Genomic DNA, 27,468 nt, shown 5'->3' with positions numbered 1-27,468 from the left:
TATGGGCAATTTGGGAAGGTTAGGGTGTTGAAAGAGCTAAGCAGGAGAAGTGCACACAACACCTCGCCACATTCCTGACAGGCACACAGGCACTCAGATGCTAATTCCTGGAAACAACATAGATCAGAGAATTAATTGGAATGCAGTAAAGGCAGTGGGTAATGTAATTATAGTGAAAAAGAAAAAAAAAATCCCTCCTTAAGATACTTTTACCATAAAAATATAAAAATGTTGTCCTAAGAAGAAAACCAAGTATGCACGTGTGTGTGTGTGTGTGTGTGTGTGTGTGTGTTTCGGTAAACTGATAACTTAATATGCTAGTTTAGAGCATTGCTTATTTTCAAAAAGTTCAATTCCTCAATAAAAGATCCATTTTATGAATGTTTGTAGTTTATGGACTTTTGGTCTTGGGAGAAAATAGTAAAATAACTGTAGGTGTTTTATCTAGTCACTCCATGCCACAGGCAGCACCCGGGAGAACAGGAAAGAGAACTTTAGTGGCCAGGCAGCTTTTATTGTGTACTCAAAGCTTACCTTATTCTTGGCATTGTTCTTACCACTCATGATTTAAAAATGGTATGAGAATTTTTCAAACTATGTCCTCATATCTCATCACCTTGCTTATAATGCACTTCATCCCCCCTACACTTTAAGTATTTAGAACTAATTAAGTTTCTTTGAATGAAATCTGAAATCATTCAGCAGGTATAAAAATATATGTATACTGATACTTATACAAAGAGATCTCCTGAATATATTGTTGAGTTAAAAAAAAAAAAGCAACGTGCAAAACAGTGAATATAGAAAGCTGTCTTTTATGAAAAAAGAGAGGGAATATATATATATATTTCTAAATTATATAAAATATTATAAATTACACGTGTGTGTACATATATACACACGTATAGTTTATAATTGCTAATGTCTACAGAAATAATTTCTTCATTTTGTATAGAGAACGTGGAAAGGACACACACAAAGTAGAGTGGTTACCTATAGAATTGGGGATGAGAGGTGAGAAGCATGATTTTTACTGTACTTTGTTTTTTATTGTTTGGATTTTTCAACTTTGTGAATAAATTACATATTAAAAAGATACCATTACATTAAAAAAACTGAAAAATCCGTAGTTGAGGCAGCAAAATGCAGTGAAAACATAGGCTATAAGCCTGAAGAGCATGGAGTTTTTGTAGCAGATTTGCTACTGGTTCCTGTCACTTAGAACAAGTTACTGAGACTTTCACTCTCCCTGCCTCAGTGTCCTCACCTGCTCCAGATGAAGAGGTTGCAACTGATTATCTCATGCCCTAGCTGTCATTCTGAGCTATATTTTAACTGATCTAAGATTGTGCATAATCCAGAGTTATTGGATTTGTGCCATAGGCCACTCACTGAAAGCATGGAAACATGTTCTGGTGTATTTTACATCCAAAAAAGTTGTCATAATGTTTTTCATTTGTTTATTCGTTTGTTTATTTTTTGAGATGGAATCTTACTTTGTCACCCAGGCTGGAGTGCAGTGGCATGATCTTGGCTCACTGTAACCTCTGCCTCACATGGGTTCCAGCGATTCTCCAGCCTCAGCCTTCTGAGTACCTGGGATTACAGGCATCTGCCACCATGCTGGGCTAAGTTTTGTATTTTTAGTAGCGACAGGGTTTCACCATGTTGGCCAGGCTGGTCTCAAACCCTTGACCTCAAGTGATCTGCCCGCCTCAGCTTCCCAAAGTGCTTGGATTACAGGCATGTTATAATGTTTTCTGAAGAGATCTGTTTTATAATGTTTTTCTGGTAATGTTTCTTAAAGGCAGAAACTTTGCTTAAAATAATCTCTCTAAAATGTTTGATTATGTAGCAAATTTCCCTAGAGGAATTTAATTTTCAATAAAATTTTAGCGCTAATAAATATGCGCCGATAGGAGTAATAAAATGTATGGAGCACTGGTTATGTGCTAGGTAATGGACTTGGAACTTGACATCTATACTTTTCACACCAATTGACAATAAGTTGTTTTTGTCTACATTTCCACTTGAATAAATAAACCTTAGAGACATTTAGATTATAGAATATTCTAAGTGTAAAACTTGAGTTTCAACAGAATATGTTGAAAAGTAAAGAGGATGAACATTAACATCTCTCCATGGAAAATGGTAGCTGTATTCCTGTCTGGAAACAACAAAGGACTAGGTAATTTTCTGGAGTATTTTCATTGACAGACTGAATCTGAGAGAGGATATAGATCGTGGGAGCTTCTTTTATCTCCCTCCCCTCCTGTAGGCATGCTCAACAGGGACATACAGAGGGAAGTGGCCACACTGAGACACCCACCCCGTGATTCTTATATAAATAGGAGAAAGAAAGACGCACACACAGAGACCATACCTAGAGGCAGAGAGAGAGACAGAGATGGAGATAGAGACAGAAAGGCAGAGAGAGAGTGAGCGACAGAGAGAGGAAAGAGAGAGAGAAACACACCTTCAGAAACCCAAAGTCAGACAGACACTATAGAGACTTTGACATTGTGATATGATCAGAAAGGAGCACAGGAACACAGAGGGATCACAGGGTGTCAAGCAAGACATTCTGCAGAAGAAGAGAGACTTATAAACGAAGATTCGTATATATACATATATATATATATACACACACACACACACACACACATACATATATACACACACACAACAGATAGAAAACATTTTAGAAGCACACATCTGGCCAGAGAGATACACAAGGCAGAGCAAGGCATGCAAATAAGCATCAGCAAGACATGATTAGGCAGAGTCTCATACATTCAGAGACCTGTACACAGAAAACAAAGTGAATGATATGAACCTCCACATGGGAAGAATGAAACATATGTTAAACTAGACAAAAAACACACACATTAACACACGAAGAAATATATAGATGAGGCAGATACGACATTTATGCACACAAACATAGACGTGCACATGCACAACAAGACAGATGCAGATACCCGTAGTCCGACAACAAGAAGAATCAAACTTTATTTCTGGCTACAAAAATAGTTCAAAAGCTGCCCTGCTTCCCTGTCTTCTGCACTCGGCAGGGGGCTAAAAGTTCCTTGTTTCCCAGGCCACAGATGGTGCCATCACCCTTGGATCATGGTGCCTCATCTTATTGTATTTTTCCACTTCTGTTTATTTCATTATGCTCTAGTGAGCACATTTCTCTCACTCTTTGGCATGTATTCCCCATCAATATATCTTGATGATTTTCACATCTTCCTTGCAATACATTCCTTAATTTTCCTAAAAATATGTTCTAAATCGCTGCCGGTTGGGTTTATTGTTTTATCTAAAAATGATTTTCTTCTCCCAGTCTTAGTTTTACTAAAGTCTGATATAATATTATACAAGATAGTAAGGTGGGTATTATTTGGTAATAAGTGGATCCAAAAGAATGTAGAATATTATCAATATTAAATACATTTTAAACCAATATGGTGCAAAATATTTTGAGATAGAGATTATTTCTTGACTAGATTTCTAAATACATAGATATTTTAATGGCATACTGAGGTATATATGTATACATATTTGTGTTTTTATACAGAGGTAAAATATATATGTGTGCATCTATAAGTGTATGTATAATCTATCATCTATTTACTGTATTCTTACAAAATAAAGCTTTGTTTGGGACTAGGCTATACTGTTTCTTCTGGGCATTGTCTTTTCAAAGAGAAGTTACCATTCGAGTTGAACTTATAGTCTTAAACATTTCCAGCTGATGTGCCTCATAGCTAAGCATGTACACAATGTGATCAATTTTATATATTTATGTACAGCTTTTCATTTTACTTCCCAGTGAGAGGTAAAATAGGAAAGGGTCAAAATCCTACAAATAGGAAAAGGGTCTGGACTTGAAGTTTTTCTCAAAACATGGTACATAGACCTCATTCATCATCAAATTGCTGAATTCTAGGCTATACCCTGACTAACCTCAGGGGATAAGAGGGTTAGGAAATGTCATTTTTAATAAGCTCCCTAGGTATTTTTAATACACATTCATGTTGGAGAATTACTGTCTAGAGAACGGATTTTTACTGATTTTTGTACAGGGATTAAATCTGAAAGATATGTTCTAATGCAGAGGGAGGGCCATGTGGGAAAGTATTATAGCTGTGAATTTTGTACATTGAAATTGCCCTGAATATCCCTATGTATTCAGTTTTCTTTCCTTCTTTTTTTCAAGTTCCAAACCATTCTGATCTTTCTATGATATTCTTCTCTTATGGTTTCTCACTACCCTTCTGATTAACAAGAAATGTTCAGAATAATTAAGCTGCCAACAGAAGCAAATTTCTACTTCATTTCAACAAAATAATATTGAAAATCATTCTTTCTCAGTGAAAAGTTATCTTTGGTGACTTGCAAAGGAGAAGTGAACCCATGTATCATGTGTGTGTAACACACACACGCAACATATACATGCATATATATAGTATTCATATTTATAAATCAAACACTATAATGGCAAATATGCTTAATATTATATGAATCCTTCTGGCCTAATTATGTGTACATAAAACAGATACTATTTCTTAACCTGTATCAGAAAAAGTGAATTTTAATACTAAGTAAATACAGATACATTCATATTGAAAGGAAAAATATATAGGAATGGTAACTTAGAAAACAGATATTGGAGCGATTATTCCCTTATAAGAGAGACTTATTTACCCAAATAATTCACCATTGAGTACTCAAAATTGCAGCTTCTCTTAGTGTATTTAAAATTTACAAATATTAATTCATGTGCAAATTTTTAAAACACATCTCTTGCCTAAAGTCAATTGCATATTTTTATGCTTTAAATTTTAATACAGCTGTTTCTATCTTTCTATACTAAAATAAAAAGTCTGTGATATTAAGCACATGGCTAATATTTCACAATATCAACTGCGATTTCCACATATTTTAAAACATATAGTTTCTTTGTAGAAATACTGGAGACTAAATGGAAAAGCATTTATATCGATAAAGATATTTTTCTTCAAAGGCAATCTTGGCTGCCAATAGTTAATACTAGTATTAAATATGGTATCTATTACAGATAAATGTTATTATTCTGTGCTCTCACAAAAAGTAGCTTGATTTGAGGCATTTTAATAGCTTAAAGGGAATAATGAAAATGTAAGGAAGGAGAAATCAATAAAGCATGGGGCCTCTGATCTCATATTGATTCTTGTAATCCAGCAACCATTAAATACTTAAATAAGCCTCTTTTAAGATGGCATGTTTATATTTCGAAGATCAAATACTTTAATTTTGCTCATGGGTTTCCCAAATACAATTCATACACAAGATAGAAGGTAAGCTCTCAGTGACCACGTTTCCGATGTTTCTGAGCTGACCACAGCAAAGGTGCATTGTAAATGAAATTATACTCAAGCAATTGCTTCTTGCAGTGCTGGTAAACATAAATACATTTTAAACATTATCATAGATTGTGAAAATAGAGCTAGAACATTGAAGCTGGTGAGTAATAAAAGGAACAAAAATATTTTATTAGTTAAATAATTTAAAAATATAACTTCATCCAGAATCTCATTTTTATTTTCAATGAAACGTATTGGCTTAATTGGATAAAATTTTAGAAATATAGCTTTGTCCCAAACCTGCCCATTTTCTCCTTAATGAGTAGTACTACAATGGAAATACAGAATTGCTGTGACAGTTTACCTTTAAATTTTCTGTATTTTTTTTCTAATGCTATAAACCCAGACTTGGGTTTTGCACACACACACACAAAAAGTTTATTTTTATCTTCATTTGCTGCTAATATTTAGTCATTTGTAATGACTAAATATTAAATAGTAAATGGGGATAAAAAATTATTAGATACATTTAGAACCTTAATTTTTTAAAAGGCAACACAAAATGTGAATTGTTTTTCTACTGTAAACTGTTCCACTGTCAATTAACCTATTTTTTTTTTTAGTTTTTAATTTACTGCGTAGCAGTAAAATTTTTAATACTTATTGTGTCCTCAACATATACCAGACTCTATTCTGAGAGCTATACATATTTTACTGCTTTTAATCTCATAAATGATCCTATAAAATTGGTGTATTTCTATTTCCAATTAACTAATGAAAAAAATCAAGGGCTAGAGTTGTTAAAGAACTTGCCAAAAGTCTAACAGCAGGTAGAGTGGTGGAGTCAGGAAGTGAAACCAAGAAATCTTATTCCAGCTGGATGCAGTGGCTTGAGCTTGTAGATCCAGCTTCTGGAGAGGCTGAAGCAGGAGGATCGTTTGAACCCAGAAGTTGGAGGCTATAGTGTGCCATGATCACACACATGAATAGCCACTACCATAATCCAGCATGGGTAACACCGCAAGACCACATTCTAAAATAAATAAATAAATAAAAGATTATCCTGATTCCAGAACCTGTGTTCTTCATAGCCAATAAGAAAGAAAGAATGTTGGCTGGGTGTGGTGGCTCATACCTGTAATCCCAGCACTTTGGGAGGCTGAGGAGGGCAGATCAGGAGTTCAAAACCATCCTGGCAAACATGGTGAACCGTCATCTCTACTGAAAAATACAAAAAATTAGCCAGCCATGGTGGTGAGTACCTCAGTCCTAGCTACTCAGGAGGCTGAGGCAGGAGAATCACTTTAACCCCAGGAGGTGGAGGTTGCAGTAAACGGAGATCACACCACTGCACTCCAGCCTAGGTGACAGAGCAAGACTCCATCACGAAGAAGAAGAAGGAAGAAGGAGAAGGAGAAGAAGAAAGAGAAGAAGAAGGAAGAAAAGAAGAAGGAAGAAAGAAGAAGAAGAAAAAGAAGAAAAAGAAAAGAGGATGTTTTAATTAAAAAGAAGTGTTTATGCACTTTTTACAAAAATAATACAAATACAGCCAGTCCTTTGTGTCATAACCATGCTTCTTTCTTTAGTAGTCCCCACTATTTCTAGCTCACTTAATGCCAGTTACATTAAACTTCCATATTACATGTGAAAAGCTTTTGCAGAGCTTTCACAAACACCATCATATTTCATTCTACAACAATCTCCCAAGGTAGAGAGAACACACTATCTCTTTCTTTTCACAGCCAAATAAATGAAGGCTCACATATAGGAAACGACCTGAACAATGTCATATAGATTATCACCTAAGATGTAAGAGACAGAGTTTAAACCAGAACCCAAGGCTTCTGTTAATAACTTGAGGTCTTTGACTACAGAATTTAGCAACTGTAATTTAAGGATGATCACTCTCATGCTGCTGAGGCCTCTGGGTACTGTGGGAGCAACTGACTCACAGCTTCACAGTCTGGGCATAGTGTACGGTGGTATATCAGTGAAGTCCACATCCACTCATCCTTCCTGGGATTAAGCAATAAACTAAAGTTCAAATTCAAACTTTTGTATTTGAATAGAACACATTTCCTGTCTTTCCCAACTGCCTCACCCCCGTGAAGCTAATCTAGTTCTGCTTTCTTCGCATCTCTGTTGGGGACGAGGCACCTGTGAAACTTGTTCCTTCTGCAGAGTACAGTCCCTACCCATGTCTTTTTTTAATCCTTTGTTGTCGTAACCATGCCTTTCTTTCCTCGTACCATAGGTGGCACACCTTGCTCTCTGTCTTCCACTCACATTTACAATTGTTTCCTTTATTTTTTTCTTCATCATTTCAGTGTACCTTATGCCATGTAATAAATGAGCAACAGATTTACCCTGAGTGATTAGGGAGCCTCAAATATATACACACACACACATATATGTGTATAAATATATGTATGTAGTGTGTGTATGTATGTATGTGTGTATCCTAGTGAAGCACTCATCTTGGATTTTAACTGCTATTCTACTATTCTCCCTAAAGTGATTGCACAGAATAGTGTGAATGGTGTGATTTCCAAAATAATACAGAGCTGAGTCCATGTCCTGGTTTCCCACTTATTAGACAGAGGATTTTGGACAAATTTGTCATCTTTCTAAGCCCTGGATTCCTTCTTAACCACTCACAATTCAGTGATAATTATCATTACTCTCATTGTATACTCTTTATAGATCAGGCATTAGACTGAGTATTTCACATTCAGAATATTGAATTGTTATGAAAGTTTTATTATGCAAGTGTTATTCTGATTTACTTTTAAAGAAACTAATAATAGAGAGGGTAAGAACACTACCAAGGTCATATAGCTGGCAGGTAGCTGAATGGGGACAATCTTATTCTAACGTTCTTCTTTTTTAAGTGTGTATCATCCTAGAAGGTACAAGTGTGAGTGTGGTTGTGTGTGCGTGTGTGTATTAAGGATTTAGTCTGAGGTAATGGATAGAAGAGAGGTGAGGGGTAAAACAAATATTTAACTCAACTTCTCTATGCTAACCCCTGAAGGAGGCACTTTTAATTATGATCACCATATTTTTAGAAGAGAGTGGCATTGTCTCCTGAGATGCTGTGAGATTAGAAAACATGTCAAAAGTTACACAACTAGCATACAAAAGAGCCCCCAAGTCCAAACCTATATATGTCTGTCTCTAAACCCTTTACAACACAGACAAATTATCAAGTAGTATTAATGTATAATTCAGGAAATACCTTTTAGAGTATTAGTTCTAGATTTGGCAATGTTTTGAGAAAAATTCAGAGGTGATAACAAAAATATAAGTTGTCTACAGTAGTTTAAAAGGATATCTGCATAGAGCACTGTGACTGAGTGTGGTAGCCCCTGCTATGCTAAACATGAACTCTTTAGTTTATTAATCATGCTACAGTAAGGGCATCCTGGGAAATGAGCCCAGCCTAAGTTGGGTGCTTGAATAGGACTCCGGTGGTTCTGGGCAGTCATTATTCACCAATCTGTACAAGCATTTCACTCCTTCATTGGCCTGTAAGACTATCCATTAGCCCTAGCTACTCTCGTCCTTATTTTACATCTGGTTAATATTTAATTTTTCTAAGTTTTAATTATTTATTCCACACACCACCCAATTTAATAATATCCATTACTGAGAAATTACCCCTTTTAACTGATAATACTTATTTAGTTTGAACTCTAGGATCTTTTGTCCTTCCAAATCCATTGGCTTGTTTTTAAGTTTCTTCTTTGTTTTTTCTTTTAAAGGCACTTCAATAAATATTTCTCTTTAATTTTAATTTCAATTGCATCTAGATAAAGTGTTGCTAAGAGTAGTGCTAAAGGCCTTCCAGTTTTAATAAGATTATAATACATCAATTGATGTCTGGTTTGCTTAAAACAAGTTTGTGGGACACCCATACCCAATTTTTCCTTTTCTCTGCTTGTCTTTATTGCCATGTGCTTATTGTATGGGAGCTGATTAGACTGGGTGAGAGGAAAACTCCAGACCTAACTGCTTCTGACTAGCTGTGAGTCCGGGGTAAAATCTGTTAAACACTCTATTTTCGTTCCTTCACCTGTGAAATGAGGAGTTCAATAGTCACTCAGTAGGGTCATTTCTAGCTCTGGTGTCCTATGAATCTGGACATATGACCCCTGGATGCCAAGTGTTTCTGTAGTATGTAGTGTATCCTTAACATGTATTGATTGCATCATGCAAGATAGAGATGGAGAGAGAGAAAGGGGCAGAGAGTTGTGTCCCCGAAATACTCCAGCCTGGCAGGTAAAGGAGGATCAACTAATGTGGAATAGCACAGAAAGTATGAAAAGAGTGAAACTGCGCTTCATTGAGGATCAAAGATGTTTAGCAAGGAGAGGCATGTGTGAGACCAGAAGCTGTTAAGAAGTCATCCCAGGGGAATAGACACTCACTCTCAGAGAGCTCATACTTCACTGGCTTATTTCCCGTGAGACCCACTCAGAAAATAGGATCTTCATAATTACTGCTTTAATCTTTTCATCTCACTTATGAAGTTAAAATTTAGTAAGGCTGAAGAATTAAGATATTTTCATAGTCAGGTCTTGCTGGTCTGTATAGAACTATCTCTCTCATTTATATCCTGAAGACAGCATTTTGGGCCAAAATACAAAAAAAAAAAAAATACTCTTTTCTTTTCAATGTGAAATGTTCTTACACATTATTCTAGAGGAGCCTCTCCATGTCTACACTAACACCTTTCCTCCTCTCTGAGGTGAGTTGATTATAATAAGAACTTTAAGGAATCAAACATATGGGATGAAGCACACAAGGTCTAAGGATGAAGTCACATTTTTGTACAATAGCACAAGACTCACAATTTTTTTTTAAAAAAGGACATTTTTTAAAAAAGGACATTTTGGAAAGCAGTGGAACTTAGAGAGAAAAAGTGAAAATAGTAAGAGGGTCTTACGGGCTGAGTTGGAACATTTAGTATTTGACAGTAGGAATAAGGAAATAGTAAAGACTTTTAAGGAAAGTAGTGAAACAATGAAAGTCATGTTTAAATTACATTAATCTGCACTGCATTTTTAAAACTGTATTTTAAATGACTAGCTTCCATTTGGAATAGAAAATCTCTTATTTTTGCTCATGAATTTCGAAAACATCAAAACTAGTGTTAAACCATATTTAGTTTTCATCTGTCTTGTTTTAGCTATTTTAAAACTCACAGTACAAGATTCACTATGTCTAAGTAAGACTTTAGGTTTTCAAGTTCCTGTTAGTTCCCTTAGAGTGCTTGCAATTTTAGTCTCAGAAAGAGTTGAATGTGTGCACATTTTAGCTGATGTTAATTTACAATGATTATATCCTTTTTCTCTTTGGGGTTGCCACTATTATTAACTACAACTTCAAAAAACCCATGGAATACAAAGGGATTGGGAGAGAGTCCGGAGTCTGCATGATGGTGGAAGCAACCAAGAGCTTTCTACAATAATTCAATCATGTGGTGATGCTGGCCACCGACTAGGCTAAGAGCAGAGAGTGTTTAATGACAAGAATGAGATTTCACTGGGAAATCTGATGAAATATGATGAGACCGAAGGAAGAAAGAGGGAATAGTTAAATATTATCTCTAGATTTAGAGTTTAGAAACAGAGGGAAGGCTTACACCTCTGGAAGCAAGACCTCTGCTGGAGGGAAAACTGGCTTTGAAGGTGGAGATGATGGTCATTCCTGTTGTACTGAGATGTTGGTGAGACATCCAAGTAGAAATTGTTGCAGAATATTCTATCTTTGTATGAATATAAGATTAACTAAAATATGTTAATTCTCAGGCAAAGTGAATTTAACTTTAAATACATATTTAATCAAAACTTTAGAAATATTTATAAAATTTCAGAAGTTCCAGAGTCTTGAATTTTACTTTTTGGTGACATTCATTTTACTTGCAAACACAAATGGAATAGGACCTTAGAGGCTGCTTTTTCATCCTCTAATTTCACTTCCATAAAGCTGTTCTTGTCTGATGAGAACATAATGCAGGCTTCTGTATAAAATATTCCTTGTCATATTTCTGAGAATGATTTTGCCTCTTTTTGATTCTTCTGTTTAAGACTCAGATAGGGCAGGGCTTATCAGTGTGTGCTTAAACCCTGTAAATGATTTCCATTGCTTTTAAGATTAAGACAGAAATCCTCCAGCTGAAGGGGCTGCAGGCTCCAGTTGATGCTTGTCTGGCTGTTTGTCCTCATCACCCACAACTCGCTTTTCTACACCTTATATGCCACCCACACTGACCTCCAGGCTTCCTCTCATTTTGGAGCCTTTCTATGTGCTATTTTCTTGGCCTGAAATCTTTTTTCCACCCTAACTCCTCATACCCAGCCCTCTGCCTGCCTGGTGTCTACTCAGCTTTCAGCCCACAGGCCATGTTGCACCTAGTCACTGAAGACTTCCCAGACTCACCCAGGTCACCTTGTATAACATCTCATAGCATATGTGTATGATTATTTGCTTCATGTGTCTTTCTTTGCTCAGATTTAATTTTCACGAGTGCAGTGGTCTTGCCTGTTTTGCTCCCCCATGTATCCTTGGTACCTAATGTGCCATGTGTTTGTTAAGTGACTGTATGACTGAATACTGAAGAAGCCATGGCAGAGAAGTTGGATCATTGATGCCATCACAATCCCATCTTCATTGAAATGGCTCTGGATGTCTAGAGGCACTTGTGTCTTCACCAGACTCCTGCTCTGGGTGCAACTCTGGATAATACTTGGAAAGTCAGGACAAAGGAGAGTGTGTCTTCACAAAGTGTGAAAGAGTTTATATAGTACACAGAAGCATTTCTCCAGAATAAAAGGAACATCAGTCTGAGATTCTTCAGGCTGTAGAAATACTGCATCTGCATTAAAAAATAAATCAAACAAATATAGTGTAAAAAAATAATGAGCTTTGCAAATTTGCTGATGCTTAGGTTAGGGGTTAGCGTATTTTGTTTACTTTTTATCTACTTAAATTCTTTCTTCCCCAGATGCTATCATTTTTATTCTAGATGGAATTGCTTTTGACATCAAAGTGTTATGTAATCAAGGTAATTTATAGAGAAAACTATTTTTTAAATAAATACAAATGAGCTCTTCTCAATGTACTAGATCTGAGAAAAATTCTTTCCCCCTTTTCTGACTTTAACATAAGATTCTCCTTTTTCTCAAAAGTCACATTTTAAGTTGTGCTCTTGCCTCTGAAAAACTGTCAGAGGGAATACATTTTGTGTTTACATGCTTTCTTCCAACACAAAAATAAACATAGCTCATGTCTGTTGCTTTCAGACCCTTGGAAATTGTTTCCTTCCAAAACATCTGTACATAGGAGCCACTAGCCTAAACAGGCAGCTCACCTAAATGACAACCATCGTCATGAATGACAGAGCACCACCACCAAGATTTGCACTGATAGGGATTCTTTTTTAAATAATCAAATGTTCCAAAATTCACTTCCAATATCTCATTGGAGTGGTTTGCATTGTCTTTTTATTTTAGCATAATACAAATTTATGACATTCTCAAAAATGTAATTTCCCTTTAACTGAAACATTTTCCATAAAGAAAATTATTTTTCAACTATGATTTCTTTATATCTGGTAATAGAATCAATAGCTTAAAAGTGTGATAACTTTTTGTTGAATACATATAGTAATATAAAATTGGTAAGAATGATTCCAAATCAGTCAATTTTAATCATTTCTGTATTCTCAAAAGGTATGTATTCATTTCAGTTATATAAAATTAACTACATTTCAATGGGTAAAATTCAATAACTTTCCAATGACAACAACTGTCATAATATCTAATTTCTTAAAACCACCGTATTTTAAAATTTGTCAGTTTGAAAAAAATCATATATAATAATATAATCCTGTTGTTACTTAAAATGCATTGAATTCTGGCATTGTTGTCCATATGGAATACACCTATTTTTTCATATCCTTGATCTAAGTTTTATAAACTCTATTTTGCTCCAAGAGAATACATCCTTGAGAATATTTAGCCTGCTTCCAATTGCTCCAGAACAACAATGACAATATCTTAAATTCTCTCATTTTGTAGAAATGGCCTTAGGGATGCTTTACAATCAGTTTACTTCAAAGACTGCTGGGTCAAGAGGACAGGGAAAAAAAGGAAGGTCACTAGCCAGGGCTTTCCATCTGTCATGGTGGGACCACTGGAGTCAGAAGCTCTAAATAATCCTAAAAAATTCAAAGGCTTGTTCCCTTGAGAAGGACACATTTCTTATGGCCAGCTTTTCTAACTCAGGAGCTAATAATACCCTCAACCTACTTGCCTTTTACAGATATGTGTGACACAGTATGGATAATTTCTGCTGAATTGAACCCATAATGAAGGAATTTATAATCAGTTCTAATGTATTTGAAACCCAAAGTATATTAGCCCTTCATCAAAGGGAATGATAAAAAGCAGCATTAATATGGGTGGATAGTAATTATTTCGGAGCTCATAATTATTCTCCTGTTAACTACAGAGAAATGCTGATATTTTTGCTCCTTTTTTAAAAAGTAAAAGGCTCTGTGGTCAGATTCTGAAATGTAAGAATGCATTGCACGTTCTTTATAAGGACCCATACTTTGAATTGTGCTCATGTTAATCAAAAAGGAACTATTTTGGAATTAAATGAGTTCAAAGTTCATGGTTAAGAGTTCCCTTTACCTTGCTTAGTCCTGTTGTCTCACCACTGAATTTATTTATTGCCCATAGGAGATATAAAGTATAGTAATTACTCTCACTCCCTTTCAGAATGACAGGAGGTCTACTTTCCTATTAACTCTAATGAGAGTTATGTGTGTGTTCCTCAGGGAGGACAGACCCAATAGAGTTTCAAGGTAGAATAAATCACTTCTACACACTGGCTTTAGTGGTCTCATTTGCTTTATATTTTGGTGCTTTGAGATATCCATTTAAACTGCTTCTATTGAAAATGCAGTATTTGTTGTTTAAAAGAAGCATAAGCTGTGGTTGGAATGTTGCTAATAACTGTTATTTCTGTTTGAAGGATAAATGTGTTACCCTTTGGGGCAATGATGTCGCTCAATTGACAGGAATACTCAGTTTCTAAAATGTGACTATGTACTTTTCATGAAAAATTAATGCCAATTACCTTTTAAATATTTTCTTTCTATTTAAAATGTTTTAATATCAGTGATGACATCAGTTGTAACAGTTCAGAATAAAGAGAAGGTGAGCCGGGGAGACAGATGCCCTAGTAAAGAAGGGAGCTCAAGGTAGTGGTGGTGTTTTGTGTCCAGCACAGGAAGAGGGAATCTTGAGATCATGTAGGAATCTGTTGCGGTAATCCACAAGTATATATATTTACTCCACTGAGGCTTCCTCAGAGAAATCAATGTGGAGTTTCTCAGTTTGCAGCCCTGAACTCTATAGATAATTTATTCTCAGTGCCTTTAGGTGTAGAGATAAAGGAAATCTGTTTTCTTTCTTCTTATAATCAGTTTTGCCAAAAACTGTTACCAACCCTCTTCTTCCCAGGGAAACTTTAAAAGTCAGACATGTAAAAAATTCTTGATGTTAAGAATACGAAGATATGCTAATTCACTAAAATATTGCTGTAATACATACCATAGGAAAAACTTACTATCATCTAATAATAAGGTTTTATTTAGTATCAATAAACGAAGTATATTGGGAGAACTTGACTTAATCCTCCTCCAGGGTAATCATATCCCCATGATGTTGAAGCAATATTTATATTTGTTTCCAATTCTTCAGATTTATGACAATGAAAGATGTCCTATACAATGTTTGCATGCAATTATTATCTTACATCAGAGACACACAGTTTTCCACAACGAAAAATGAAGTGAAGTCCCACATTCTGTTTTCGTTTCCACAATGAAAAAGGAATGTGGGACTTCACTTACTTTTTTGTGTGCTGAGTATGTCAATTGTGTGACACTTAAGGAAGGTAAAAACAACAAATGTAGCAAAACAAACAAACAAACAAACAAACAAGCTGGTCCATCAACCATGCATCCATGGGAAAACTATCTTTGTATACACTGTCCATGACTTCTCTACGTATGCCCTCAACCAGCAACTGACAACCATGTTCCACATGCAAAGAAGTGAGAGATGATGTTTTGATAAGAGTTCTCTTCTGTTGCAACTCATGTAGGTCCAAGAGCTAGCAGTTCTAAATACATGTTAAGTACGTAGAAAGCACTGGCTCAATGGCTATATAAGCCGAATGGTTCCCCATAGAAATCATGTAAAGTGACTTGGGTACACTAGGAGGGGAAAGAAAGGCAATTCCATCTGACTCATTGAAGAGACAGATGTTATAAAGCTTTGAGCGAAATGAAGACAGAGATGTAATTGTGATAGGTTTTACACGTGCCTCCAAATATTAGCAAACTAATGATTCAGGAAAAAAATTTTGAGCTCACATTAATGATTTCTTATTATAGCCAAGAATTAAGCAAATTAAGTAATTTAACTAAAATTGGAAAGTAGATAGTAGTTTTGGCAGCAATAAATGCCACTGCATTTAAATCGTGTTGCTAACCAGTAAATAAAACCATAATTTCTACATAGCAGCCTAGAAAATAGAAATGTGAAAAATACATATTTGTTGTAGTCTTTAGGAAATTACAGAAAAATTAAAAGCCTGAAAATATAATTTTTGAACTCTAATATTTTGAGGGGTGCTTTGAAATTGGAAATATTTTAAATATAATATTCTGATTCGCATTTTTAAAGTTTAAATTTAAAAATATGTATTATTTTCAGAAAAGTAGCTATGTTGTTGCATGAATGTCAAATAATGCTAAGGGTGCCTTTTGCGTTTAAACAGGGTCATGTCAAAGAAATGTAGATTTCTGTGAACTTGCAACTGAGTGTTAATTAATGGAAATTATTGCTTTATCTAGATTTTCTCTTAATGGAATAATTCCTTGCAGGTGTGACTATAAAAGTATATCACTTAATTTGTTGCTTACAGTTTCCCTGTCTGTATTTGCAATGACCATGAAATAATGACCTTTCAATTGAGGTAGTCAATGGATCCCTTCAATTACATCATCCATTTCTGCCTTTCCAACCTTTTGATCTTTGCCCAGTTATTACTATTTTTCAAGGCTGTCTACCTGAGCTGATGAAACATAACTGTATTATATCTTATTTTTTCCTTTCTGTTTTCTGGGATTGTGTTTTTCATTCTTTGGGGGTTATGATAGTAAATTTAGTTTAGAATTACAAATCTAATAAATAGTAATTTCCGAAAAGACTTAGACATTTTTCTCAAAATGTTTAACAATCCTTGCCTGTGAAGTGTGCTTAGACTTAATGCCTGCTTCTTTACTATATGTTATTGAAATCAGTACATGGCTTTCAGTCTGTTTTTCCCCCCTTTTTCTATGACTGTTATTTTATGCATGACAAAATTCTCTTGCTTACTGCTATGTGATTGGCTGTCTTTTAACTTGAGTGTCCTGTGTTTGTAGTGATTGCTTTTTGCATGAGGATTATGAAATGTCATACAAATTAAATGGTTGTGGAAATGAAAAAAGAATGCGGGACTTCACTTACTTTTTTGTGTGCTGGGTATGTCAATTATGTGACACTTAAAATTACTTTCATATGGCCTTTGATGTCCCCTTTGGTATGCTCCTTTATTCTTGCAAATTAGCATTGTTAAATATAATAAAACACTTATTAAACATTCACAGTGTTTTAATACAATTATTCTCCTCAAACATGATCCTATTATAAATAACTATACTGAGCATGAAACTGCACTAAAGCATAATTCCATTATATTACGAAATTGATTATGAAATATAAGCCCTGACTCGGTAACTACCTTAATAGCTAAACACTGACTTCTACTGATCAAACCTTTGCTCTGCCGAGTGATGAGACAATCTAGTGATACATTTGTGCAGCCTGCAAATGTCTTAAATTCACAAGTAATATTTAAATGAAAACACATGGGGAAGTATTTGTGTAATGACAAGTAATTTTAAAAAGTCACAGTTTTGAAAAATATATGGATTAAAAAATGTAAAAACCAAATGTTAATGTTCTTACAAAAAAAAACAGAAGAAAATAGAAAATGAACTGCTTAAAATATTCATATCTCAGCCTTCTCTAAGATTATTTTATTGTCTCAAATTAAAGAATGATTTTAACCTACTCTTTCGTTGTTGCCACCAATTTAAATTAGAAAAGACACTGAATAAATTAAGTTCTTTTGGCTAATAAAACTGTTTACTTTTTTGTTTGCAATGGGTATTAAGAAAAGTCATTTTCTTTGCTCATGACTTGAGTTTTAAGCCATAATGTTTTTTCTTATGCTGGATATATTCACAAACCAAATCTTCTATATTTTGGGGAAAGGGGTGTTTTTTTCTTAAAAAAAAATAGGTAATCAATTATGATATTACCACTTTCCCATGCTTTTTGGAAATATCCTTGAGAATTTTAGTATTTATATTTATTTTTTTCCCCTCAGTCTTGTTTATTCTTGAATTGTCTTTTTTTTTTTCCTCCATTTCTCCGTTCTCAATCCTAGGTCCCCTTACAAAGAAACAGACAGATGATTTAGGTGATAATGACGGTGCTGAAGATGAAGGTATTTTTTTCACCAAATCTATTTGCATGACAAGGGCCTCAATCACTTTTTCCACCCTTCTATTTTTTCACTTCTTGTCTTTTTTTGAAGAGTTGTTTTTAATTCCCGTTTTTGATGTGTTTTGTCTTCTTGCTTGTTGTTACATATAAATATAGAGTATTAATTTTTTTAATGAATGTTAAGTTTTACATTTTGATGCCAACCATTAAAATGTTTTAAAAAGAGGGGCATTTTTTTTTGTTTTCTTGAACTGACTTTTGATCTGTTTCATCCCACATTTTGACTGAATTTTGTCCACCTTCTTTGAACTAACAATCTCTCCCTTGTGGTCTGTGCCCATTTTGCATGTTTTCTAATCTATGTAAATATTTTCCCCAATATTAAAATGTTTCATTTTTACATTTGATATTTGTTTTTTAAAAAACATACCCAATAAAATGAAGGACAAGCTGAAAGCTAATATAAAGTGTTTCTTGAGCAACACATTTTAGATTAAAAAAACACTGTTTTCTGTTGATTTACTTAAATGTCACATAAATGCAATTAAATTATATACATAAGAAAAGGCATTACAAATATTTAGAAAACTGTATTAAACATTATACAGGCACATAAGTACTCTGGACTCATATAGTATTTTTGATAGACTTTGTAGCTATTTTCTTAGACAAGATTAAATGAATATTCTTTAATTTCAAAGAGACATAATTTCCTCATTGTCAAATAAAATATTCTGATTTTCAAAGCATTGCAACTATAAGCAATAGAATATTTTCTACTTCATTAATATCAAAATTGCCTCCTTACAACTTTCATTTGACATACAATTCTGATTTAGTCTGTAAAACTATGAACTCACTAGCTAGACTGACTTGACATTTCTGATTTCACTGTACCTTTACATGGTATTAAAGTGAGCTCATCTTTTTTGGTTCCAATCAGGATTAAAGCTTATGGGTTTTTTTGTTTATTTTATTATATTTTGTAATCCCAGGTTTCAAATAATTGCCAGAAACCTAGAAATTAAATATCATAATGAAAATAATAATGTGGTAAGACAAGCTTTACAAAATAAAATAATCTACAACTACTCCAGCACAAGTGTTTGGTCCATGAGTTACAAGGGAACTACAGGTAAATAAATTTTTACTAAAAAATTTGCATTGTTTTCATTGACATATGTACATTTAATAAACTCCTTAACAACATAGAATTAAATTACAGAGGTGGAATATTGAGAACTTAAATATTATATTTGGTGTCAATATTTTTGAAATATTTAAGAATTATTTTGATTAAATGAAGCATATGACATTTGATTAAATATTCATTTACCACGAATCTCAGCAGTGGATTAAAGATTAAACACAAAGCAGTCATTAATATTTGAAATAAATCATTATTGCTGTCCAAGAGTTATTATTCTGAATGTTAAATAGCTAAAAATAAACTTACAGTATCAAGATACAAATTCTGATTTTTAAAAATGCTATTCAAAATTTGATGCATTCAAACATTCAGGACATTTTTTTTTTTTTTAACGTTGTAGAACATGAATTACTGTTTCCAAAAGCTGTAAAGAAGACTACTTCCACTTTCAGGCTTTGGGACTTGTTGAACCCCTTGAAAATCCTTAACTCCTAGAATTTGTTATCTAAATAATACTGAACACCTACAAGACTTTGTGTGTATCTTTGTAAACGTCAAATTTTCCCAACTTAGGCAAACGGTTAAAATACATTTCTTTCCTATTTTGAAAATATTTTGATTGCTGATTTAATGTGATATGCTGCCTTTTGTTAAAAGGCATCAAGTAAGGCATTTACCTATTGAGAGTAGATAAGTCTGAGTGACCACAGCTAGGACATGTAAACCTGAATCTATTTTATAGCGATGTTTTGAAGCACATTTAACATTTTAAGATAGTCATTTAAAATATCTTAAAGCCCTATTAAAATGTCAGGTAGTATTCAGGTTAAGTACTAAACCATTCAGCCACAAGAGTTATCGAATCAATAAATATTTTTAAATACTCAAAAGCATAGAATGTCAAAGCAGTCAATTCCAGTTTGGTCTCTTCCTCTGTGTTGTTTTAGATAATTGTTTTGAAGATGAGAAAGATGAATTCAGATATCCTACAGGGGAAAAGAAACCTTTTATAGAAATGTTTGAGCATTTTTAACTCAATTTTCTAATTATTATTTTGTAGATGTGGCTGTGAATAAAAACTGCTCAATATTTACATTGAATTTATTCCAAATGTTGACTCAACATCACTGGACATAAAGCAACAAATATGAACGACTTGATAAGTAACTTCATTTACATCGGTCAGAAGTCAGGTCATCAGATCACTTATGTGAAATTCCCCCTTACTTCCCAGTTCCCCTCCACCTATGCTTGATTTCAGGTCCCAGTCTCAGTCACTGAATTGTGAGGCCACCCGTCATATTGCTGGGGCTTGCCCTCCATTCACTTATTCTGATGGAAGCCTTCTTTATGGAGCACTATTCTTTACTTCTAATGCTTGTTTGTATCCCTGCTGTCCCTCTTTTGCCATATTTGGTCAAACACAATTATATCATTTTTTCATTTAAGTTTTATAACAACCAAAAGAATTGTATGTTTTTAATTTTTATTTAAGTAACTAATTAATTAGTTAATTTTGAGTCTTGCTCTGTCTCCCAGGCTGGAGGGCAGTGATGCAATCTCGGATCACTGCAGCCTCCATCCCCGGGTACAAGTGATTTTCCTGCCTCAGCCACCTGAGTAGTTGAAATTATAGGCACCTGCCACCAAGCCTGGCTAATTTTTGTATTTTTAGTACAGACGGTGTTTCACCATGTTGGCCAGGCTAATCTTGAACTCCTGACTTCAGGTGATCCACTGGCCTCAGCCTTCCAAAGTGCTGGAATTACAGGCCTAAGACACCATGCCCAGCAGAATTGTCTATGTTTAAGACAATTTCATAGTTAAAAACAAAACTAATCTGAAGTGCCAAAAATGGTTCGAAGTAACATCCCAGATTTCTACCAACTTATTTAAGAAAGTTAAGAAGCATTTTTAAAAATTTTAATGGTGCTGAGAATACCTTCATATTAACTTTATAATATTTAGGCAGGGTGTAGTGGCTCACACCTGTAATCCCAGCACTTTGGGAGGTCAAGGCGGGCAGATCACTTGAGGTCAGGAGTTTGAGACCAGCCTGTCCAACATGGTGAAACCCCATCTCTACTAAAAATAGAAAAAAAAAATTACTCTGCATGGTGGTGAGCACCTATAATCCCAGCTACTTGGGAGGCTGAGGCACGAGAATCACTTCAACCTGGGAGGCAGAGGTTGCAGTGGGCTGAGATTGCTCCACTGCACTCCAGCCTGGGCAACAGAGTGAGATTCTGTCTCAAATATATATATATATATTTCAATGCAATTTTATATCCTATATATTTTCTTTTAAGAAATTTTTTTGTAGATTTTGAATATTTTTAAACTAAAAATACATCTTTAATTCTGTTATGTCCAGTTTAACGAGCAGAAATTCAGCCAACATTTCTATATATTAATTCAATTATACTAAATGATAACTTGAGGTCATAAAAATGAGTGGGAGGCACAAAAGTCTGCCTTGAAATGTATTTTTTATAACAGAAAGATTTAATTGAGGCAATACTTCACAATTTTAAAACTGTTAATCCTAAAAACTCTAAAATACGGCCATTTAAATACTTCATGAGTCCTTTAAGAAGAAGAAAAAACAGTAAACATATTTCATGATTATATCATTAATAATTATTCACTAGGATCATTAATGGAAACTGATTTCAAATCCTGGTTGTCAGACACAAATAAATCCCCATTAACTGCTTGGAATCTATTGAAACTTGCTATCTTGGCTTAAGATTTTGGTTTATAAGAAAAACAAAATAGGTACTAAACTTTTAAATCAAGGTGTTTACCCAGATTCCAAATATTTTTTTTTAAACTTGAAGAACTTGATTTAAATATTTGTGTTTACAAAGGCTTAAAACCATTGCAAATAACAGAAAATGTAAACATGCCTGACAAGCATTTGTACTTTTACTGGAACTGAGTTAGTATTTAAAAATATCTGAGAGGGTTCTTATGATTTTGGCAAAGTCAGTAGATGCTGTTTAGGCAAAGTAAAAATCTTAAGTGAAAATCCATAGTTCACAAATTCCACCATATTTATAGGTAGTTAAATATGTAACAAGGTTTAAAGAGACAACTTGGCTCTAAAAAATTAATTATAAATTTAAGCTGAATTTGATATATTTTCACAGAAGATAAATGCCTCCCTCAACATTATTATTAAAATGATGGAATTTAGCAGATGGTATTCAATGGTAGGCTATCTGATATATTAGTTTTATTTATAAAGAGTCTGGTTCTTTCTAAAAACAAAGAAATAGCTATAATTGAAACTCTTTATATTTGCTATTTACATTTTTAAACACCCTATAAACTAAGCATAAATGTTAAGCGTAAGATAAAAATTTATAATTAAACATTACAAAAAGTAAAGTTTGGCCAGGTGTGGTGGCTCACTCCTGTAATCTCAACACTTTGGAAGGCTGGCTTAATTCTGTAATCTCAACACTTTGGAAGGCCAAGGAGGGCAGATCACTTGAGGTCAGGAGTTCAAGACCAGCCTGGCAAATATGGTGACACCCCATCTCTACTAAAAATACAAAATTAGCCCAGCATGGTGGTATGTGCCTGTAATCCAGCTACTAGGGAGGCTGAGAAAAGAGAGTCGTTTGAACACAGGAGGTGGAGGTTGCAGTGAACCGAGATTATGCCACTGCACTACAGCCTGGGTTACAAGAGCAAAACTCTGTCTCAAAAATAAAAATAAAACTAAAATAAAGCCTAAGATGAACCACTCTGACAATTCACTGTTAAAGACTTCCAATTTTTTCTGTAACAAAAATTGCCTAAAGTTTCTATGGTTTCTCAAATTTTGTTAGCAATATTAAGGTTTGTTATGTCCAAGAATTTTACCTGTTTCAGTAAGTACCGAAATTACTTCTGCACTAACCTAATAATCCTTTTTATAACCTAAATCTCAGGGTTACTTCAAGTGTAAAGTATTTTATCAGAACACAGTATAAGAATCCTAGAGAACTTTATGGAAAAGAAATCAATATATTAAGTTATTAGACAAGGCTTAAATTTGTAAATTTTGAAAAGGGAAATTAAAAATTAAGATTAACCCACACAATCAGTAATCCTTTAAAGTCTAATTTTCAAAGAAAAATAAAGAGATACCACTCAAAATAGCTTCTAGAATCTATTGTCATATTTTCAGTGTTTTCTGACAATGTCCACTTAATTCTGTTATTAAATATAAAACGTGGTGGGTCTTCTCAATGTGTGCCTGTATTGTTTTCCAGGTGAACAGAATGGTTCTACCAAGATTTCATTACTGTTCACAGTTGGTGCTTTGTAATTCTATGTAATTTTAATTAAAGAAGAATTCTGAAACAGCCTCCCTCTGTGCTACCTCCAAGCATACAATTAGCAGAGTACAGTGTCTGCTGTGAACAGTCAGTTAATGATTTCAGTTTAATAATTTATTACTGCTTCTTCAGTGCCAGCCACACTAGAAAAATAAGAAGCTGAAACTGTATGTAGCAAACAGGCATTTAAGGTGCATAGTTTAACAATTTCAAAAGGATTACTTTCTCTGTGTAAGTGTAACATCTCCACAAGCCCCCAAATCTTTATAAATGAACAAATACTATTTTTTTTCTCCCAAGGTTTGAAGGAGACAGTAAATTTAGATTTTTTCCTCTTAAATGTGTCTATGTTTAGTGAAGGGTTCCTATGTCAAAGTATCCTTCCCTCACTATTTAAAAACAAGACATTCTTCTCAAATACACCTTTGGGGGACTAGAAGGAAACTAGTAAGTTTATACACTGGTATTAAGACAAATTTAAACTTTTTTTTAAAAAAGTCTGTAAGTTCTGCAATGACCCATTTCCCCAACTCAAAAATCTGGTCAACCAAGCTGAGCTGCAATTCTTGATACTAAATGATACTAAAATGATTCTTCATTAGAAATCAAGGCATTTACATTACATATTCTTTTTTACAAAAAGTGCAAAGCAATCTCTAAGTAATCACCTCTTCTTTCAATAGATTTGTATTCTACTAGTCCATTCTGAAAACTGTCACCTCAATTATTAGCATGTAGGAGAATTAAATTTGATAAAAATGTCAAAAGCAAAGGAACAAAACCGTATTATTAAATTATACTTTTTAATTTTGGCATAAAAAAGGTAATACCTTTGGTATAATTTTTTAAGTTGTGGGTATAAGAGATCATGGGCTACTATATAATAGTAATGTTTTCTTTCTGTATATATTAAGAGCCATATATATATGCATACATATAATATTTCAAATATTTCAATCTATGTAATATGTAGATGAAACTGTGTTTGCTGATACACAGTTTGGCTTATCTACAGAAATCAGTGCATTTTTCACGCTGATTAAACTTACCTTATGTTTCCTTTATATATTATTTCTAGATCCTTATAAAAAAGTACATCATTGAGGAAAAGTATGAGAAAAGAAAATATATTTAATAAAATTCAGAGCTGTAGAAATCACTTTAATCATAAATTTTGACACTTTACACTTGAACTTAGCTCTATCCCATCTCATGTCTGCATGATAAAACATAGAGCCAAAATGGGAAGAAGAAGAGTATATTAGCTACACAAAGAAGTGAAAAAATATTTGTCTGTTCTCTTCTTCCAAAGGGTAAGGGGAGCTGTAAATAGTGGATGTCCTAAATTTTCTAAAATAATATTACTCAAATGACATTTCCCTAAATGCAACAAGAGGAGCACAGATGTACATAACTTTACTGCCTAAACATTCATCTGACATTACTTAGGTAGTTAAATGAAACATCTTGCATAACACAAGACTGTAATTATATTCACAAATTGGAGCATAAATGACTTGATGTAATCATGTTGTATTTGATACAAAGCTTTACAGTACGTAAGAAAGGATGAACAGATTGTTTTACTCACAATAGCAACAATACCATTGTCTTTAGTTTATTGTTCATAAATGTCATGTGAGGTCTATAACATTTTAAATAAGTGGTCCTGAGAGTCATTGCCACTCTATTTCTCTTTATTTTACTGTCACTTAAGGAGTTAATCAAAATGCACTAAAATTCACATCTAATTTTGTCTAAGTTTCATAAGTCAGTTTACAACTTGTAAATAAAATTTTGATAGAAAATAATGGATGCCTATTGCTCATTTCCACAATAGTTTTCATATGAGTTGCTTAAGAAACACTTTAATAAAAACAGCAGTTTAAGAACCATATTGAAATTATGCCCTCTTTTCTCTAAAATGGAAAATGTATTCTCTGCTTCATTGTGTGTTATTTTTGAAGATAAGAACGATTGCCAACCATTTGTTTTCCAGATATTCGGGACAGTGGGGGTCCCAAACCCGTGATGGTGTATATCCATGGTGGCTCATATATGGAAGGTACTGGAAATTTATATGATGGGAGTGTCTTGGCAAGTTATGGCAATGTGATCGTCATCACAGTCAACTATCGACTTGGGGTACTTGGTAAGAAGTCTCTTTCATTTTCACCATGAATCCATAAAGTGTGTGATAGTTTTGTTTTGACTCGTTTTGTTCTGCTTTTCTTTGTTTAATTCATTTTTTTAAATGCTTGTTGACTTTTTTGAACCCAATTTTTTATAGTGTCAATGAATTCTATAGGTTGGTTTTAAGATGTAAAACTAAAAGGTAATGAAATTATTCATGTTGTCATGGAATGTACTTCCTGGTTTATAAAACTATGAGAGGCAGAATGGAAGGGCCTTATTAAAGAGGACTTTATCTTTGAACAAATATTTCCTTCTTCTGCTTTTCTGTTTACAATGCTATAAGATTGTCTGAAGTTTGCCATGAGCTAAGATACAAGTTTACATTCTCTTCTAGAGTATGTATAGGGACTGGCTTTTGGGAATGATCGTTTGGCATTTTGATGGAGGTTTCTTTGGTTCGTTGTCATTATTTTGGTTCCATAATAATGAGTAATATTTTCATGAATGTATTCTGATCGAATTATTTAATTTGAAAAAACATTGATTTCATAAAGTAACAAAGAGTTCAGTTCAATAATGTATACTCTTGCCAAAAGAATGATAAAATAAAGTCAAGGCGGAGATTTCTAGCTTTGATAAAAAGTATAGAGAAATATTATTTGTAAAATAACTTAGATACTCTGAGATAGACATGTTATCTTATGTGATAACCAGTTTTTAAGAAATAAACTTGCGGCCAGGCTCAGTGGCTCACACCTGTAATCCCAACATTTTGAGAGGCCGAGGCAGGGAGATCATGAGGTCAGGCATTTGAAACCAGCCTGGCCAACATTGTGAAACCCTGTCCTACTAAAAATACAAAACTTAGCCAGGCACGGTGGTGCATGCTTGTTATCTCAGCTACTTGGGAGGCTGAGGCAGGAGAATCACTTGAACCCAGGAGGCGGAGTTTGCAGTGAACCAAGCTTGCGCCACTGCACTCCAGCCTGAGCAACAGAGCAAGACTCCATCTCAAAACAAAACAAAAAAAAGAGATGAACTTGCCATTCTAGTATACGTTTATTTGTTATAGTATTACCACACTTTAAGGAGTAAAGTTACTGTATGATTTAATAAAATTTCTTTATCTGTAGTATACTTAATTAACAGAATTTGCTAAAAGAGCACAATGCAGCCACAAAATATTTAACTTTTTAATCTTAATTGTTCTCCAAGCCTTATAAATTATAAATTTGTTTATACACAACAAAGCACCTGACCCTTTCATTTTATCATCTAAAATATTCTGAAAAAAAGGAATTTGAATTATATTCCTTTTTATAATAATTGGTAGTATCATATATTTTATCCATGCTGAGAATCAGAAATTTTTCCTCTTGAGTGTTATCCTAATTCCTATGCAATCATAATTCTGTGTTTATGATTATCACAAAATATTTTAAAATGTAGAATAATTTTTGTGAATCAAGCTTGTAGTCTGAGGGAAGGTGGCATTTTACCAATGTGAAGGTTAAGTTTCAGTCATTTTCTAGTTTGCTTTTTTGAAAATTTGGAGTGTGGTGGATGACGATAGATGCACTTTGTCAATGTAGCTATGGCATATTTCTGTAGCATTGATCAAGTAAACATTAGTTCCTCTAATCATCCATTGTTTCAAATGTTCATATGATTTCTATGGGTTGGGTTAAGTGTCTTTCCATCAATGAAAACTCTGTGTATTTGAAGACATACAAATAATTGCTCATAATAACTCTTGAATCTTAAATCTTGAATTCTTAAATCTTAATGTTGTCATTTGTTTCCTATGGAACAATGTGAAGGAAGGTTTTTAATATTTTAATGCATTGAATTTTAATTGTAGTGTT

General features: G+C 33.9%; 1 protein-coding gene across 11 annotated transcripts in view; it reads left to right on the top strand.

Annotated features, from left to right (window-relative positions):
- The window catches only part of NLGN1 (neuroligin 1), a 907,355-nt gene that overhangs the window by 388,483 nt on the left and 491,404 nt on the right, over window positions 1-27,468 (top strand). For 8 of the 11 annotated variants that reach the window (XM_064378633.1, XM_064378630.1, XM_064378635.1 and 5 more), the window contains 2 exons: window positions 17,928-17,987; window positions 25,467-25,619. In XM_064378633.1, coding sequence (XP_064234703.1) covers window positions 17,928-17,987; window positions 25,467-25,619 — 213 coding nt within the window. The remainder of the gene's footprint in view (window positions 1-17,927; window positions 17,988-25,466; window positions 25,620-27,468) is intronic. The other 3 variants (XM_064378637.1, XM_012466685.3, XM_064378636.1) reach the window with 1 other exon arrangement.

This window comes from Aotus nancymaae, unplaced genomic scaffold, assembly GCF_030222135.1.
Source record: "Aotus nancymaae isolate 86718 unplaced genomic scaffold, 86718_ANA_hifiasm-v0.15.2.pri h1tg000019l, whole genome shotgun sequence".
In the NCBI taxonomy this organism is placed as follows: Eukaryota; Metazoa; Chordata; class Mammalia; order Primates; family Aotidae; genus Aotus; species Aotus nancymaae.
This window is presented reverse-complemented; position numbering and strand designations above follow the sequence as displayed.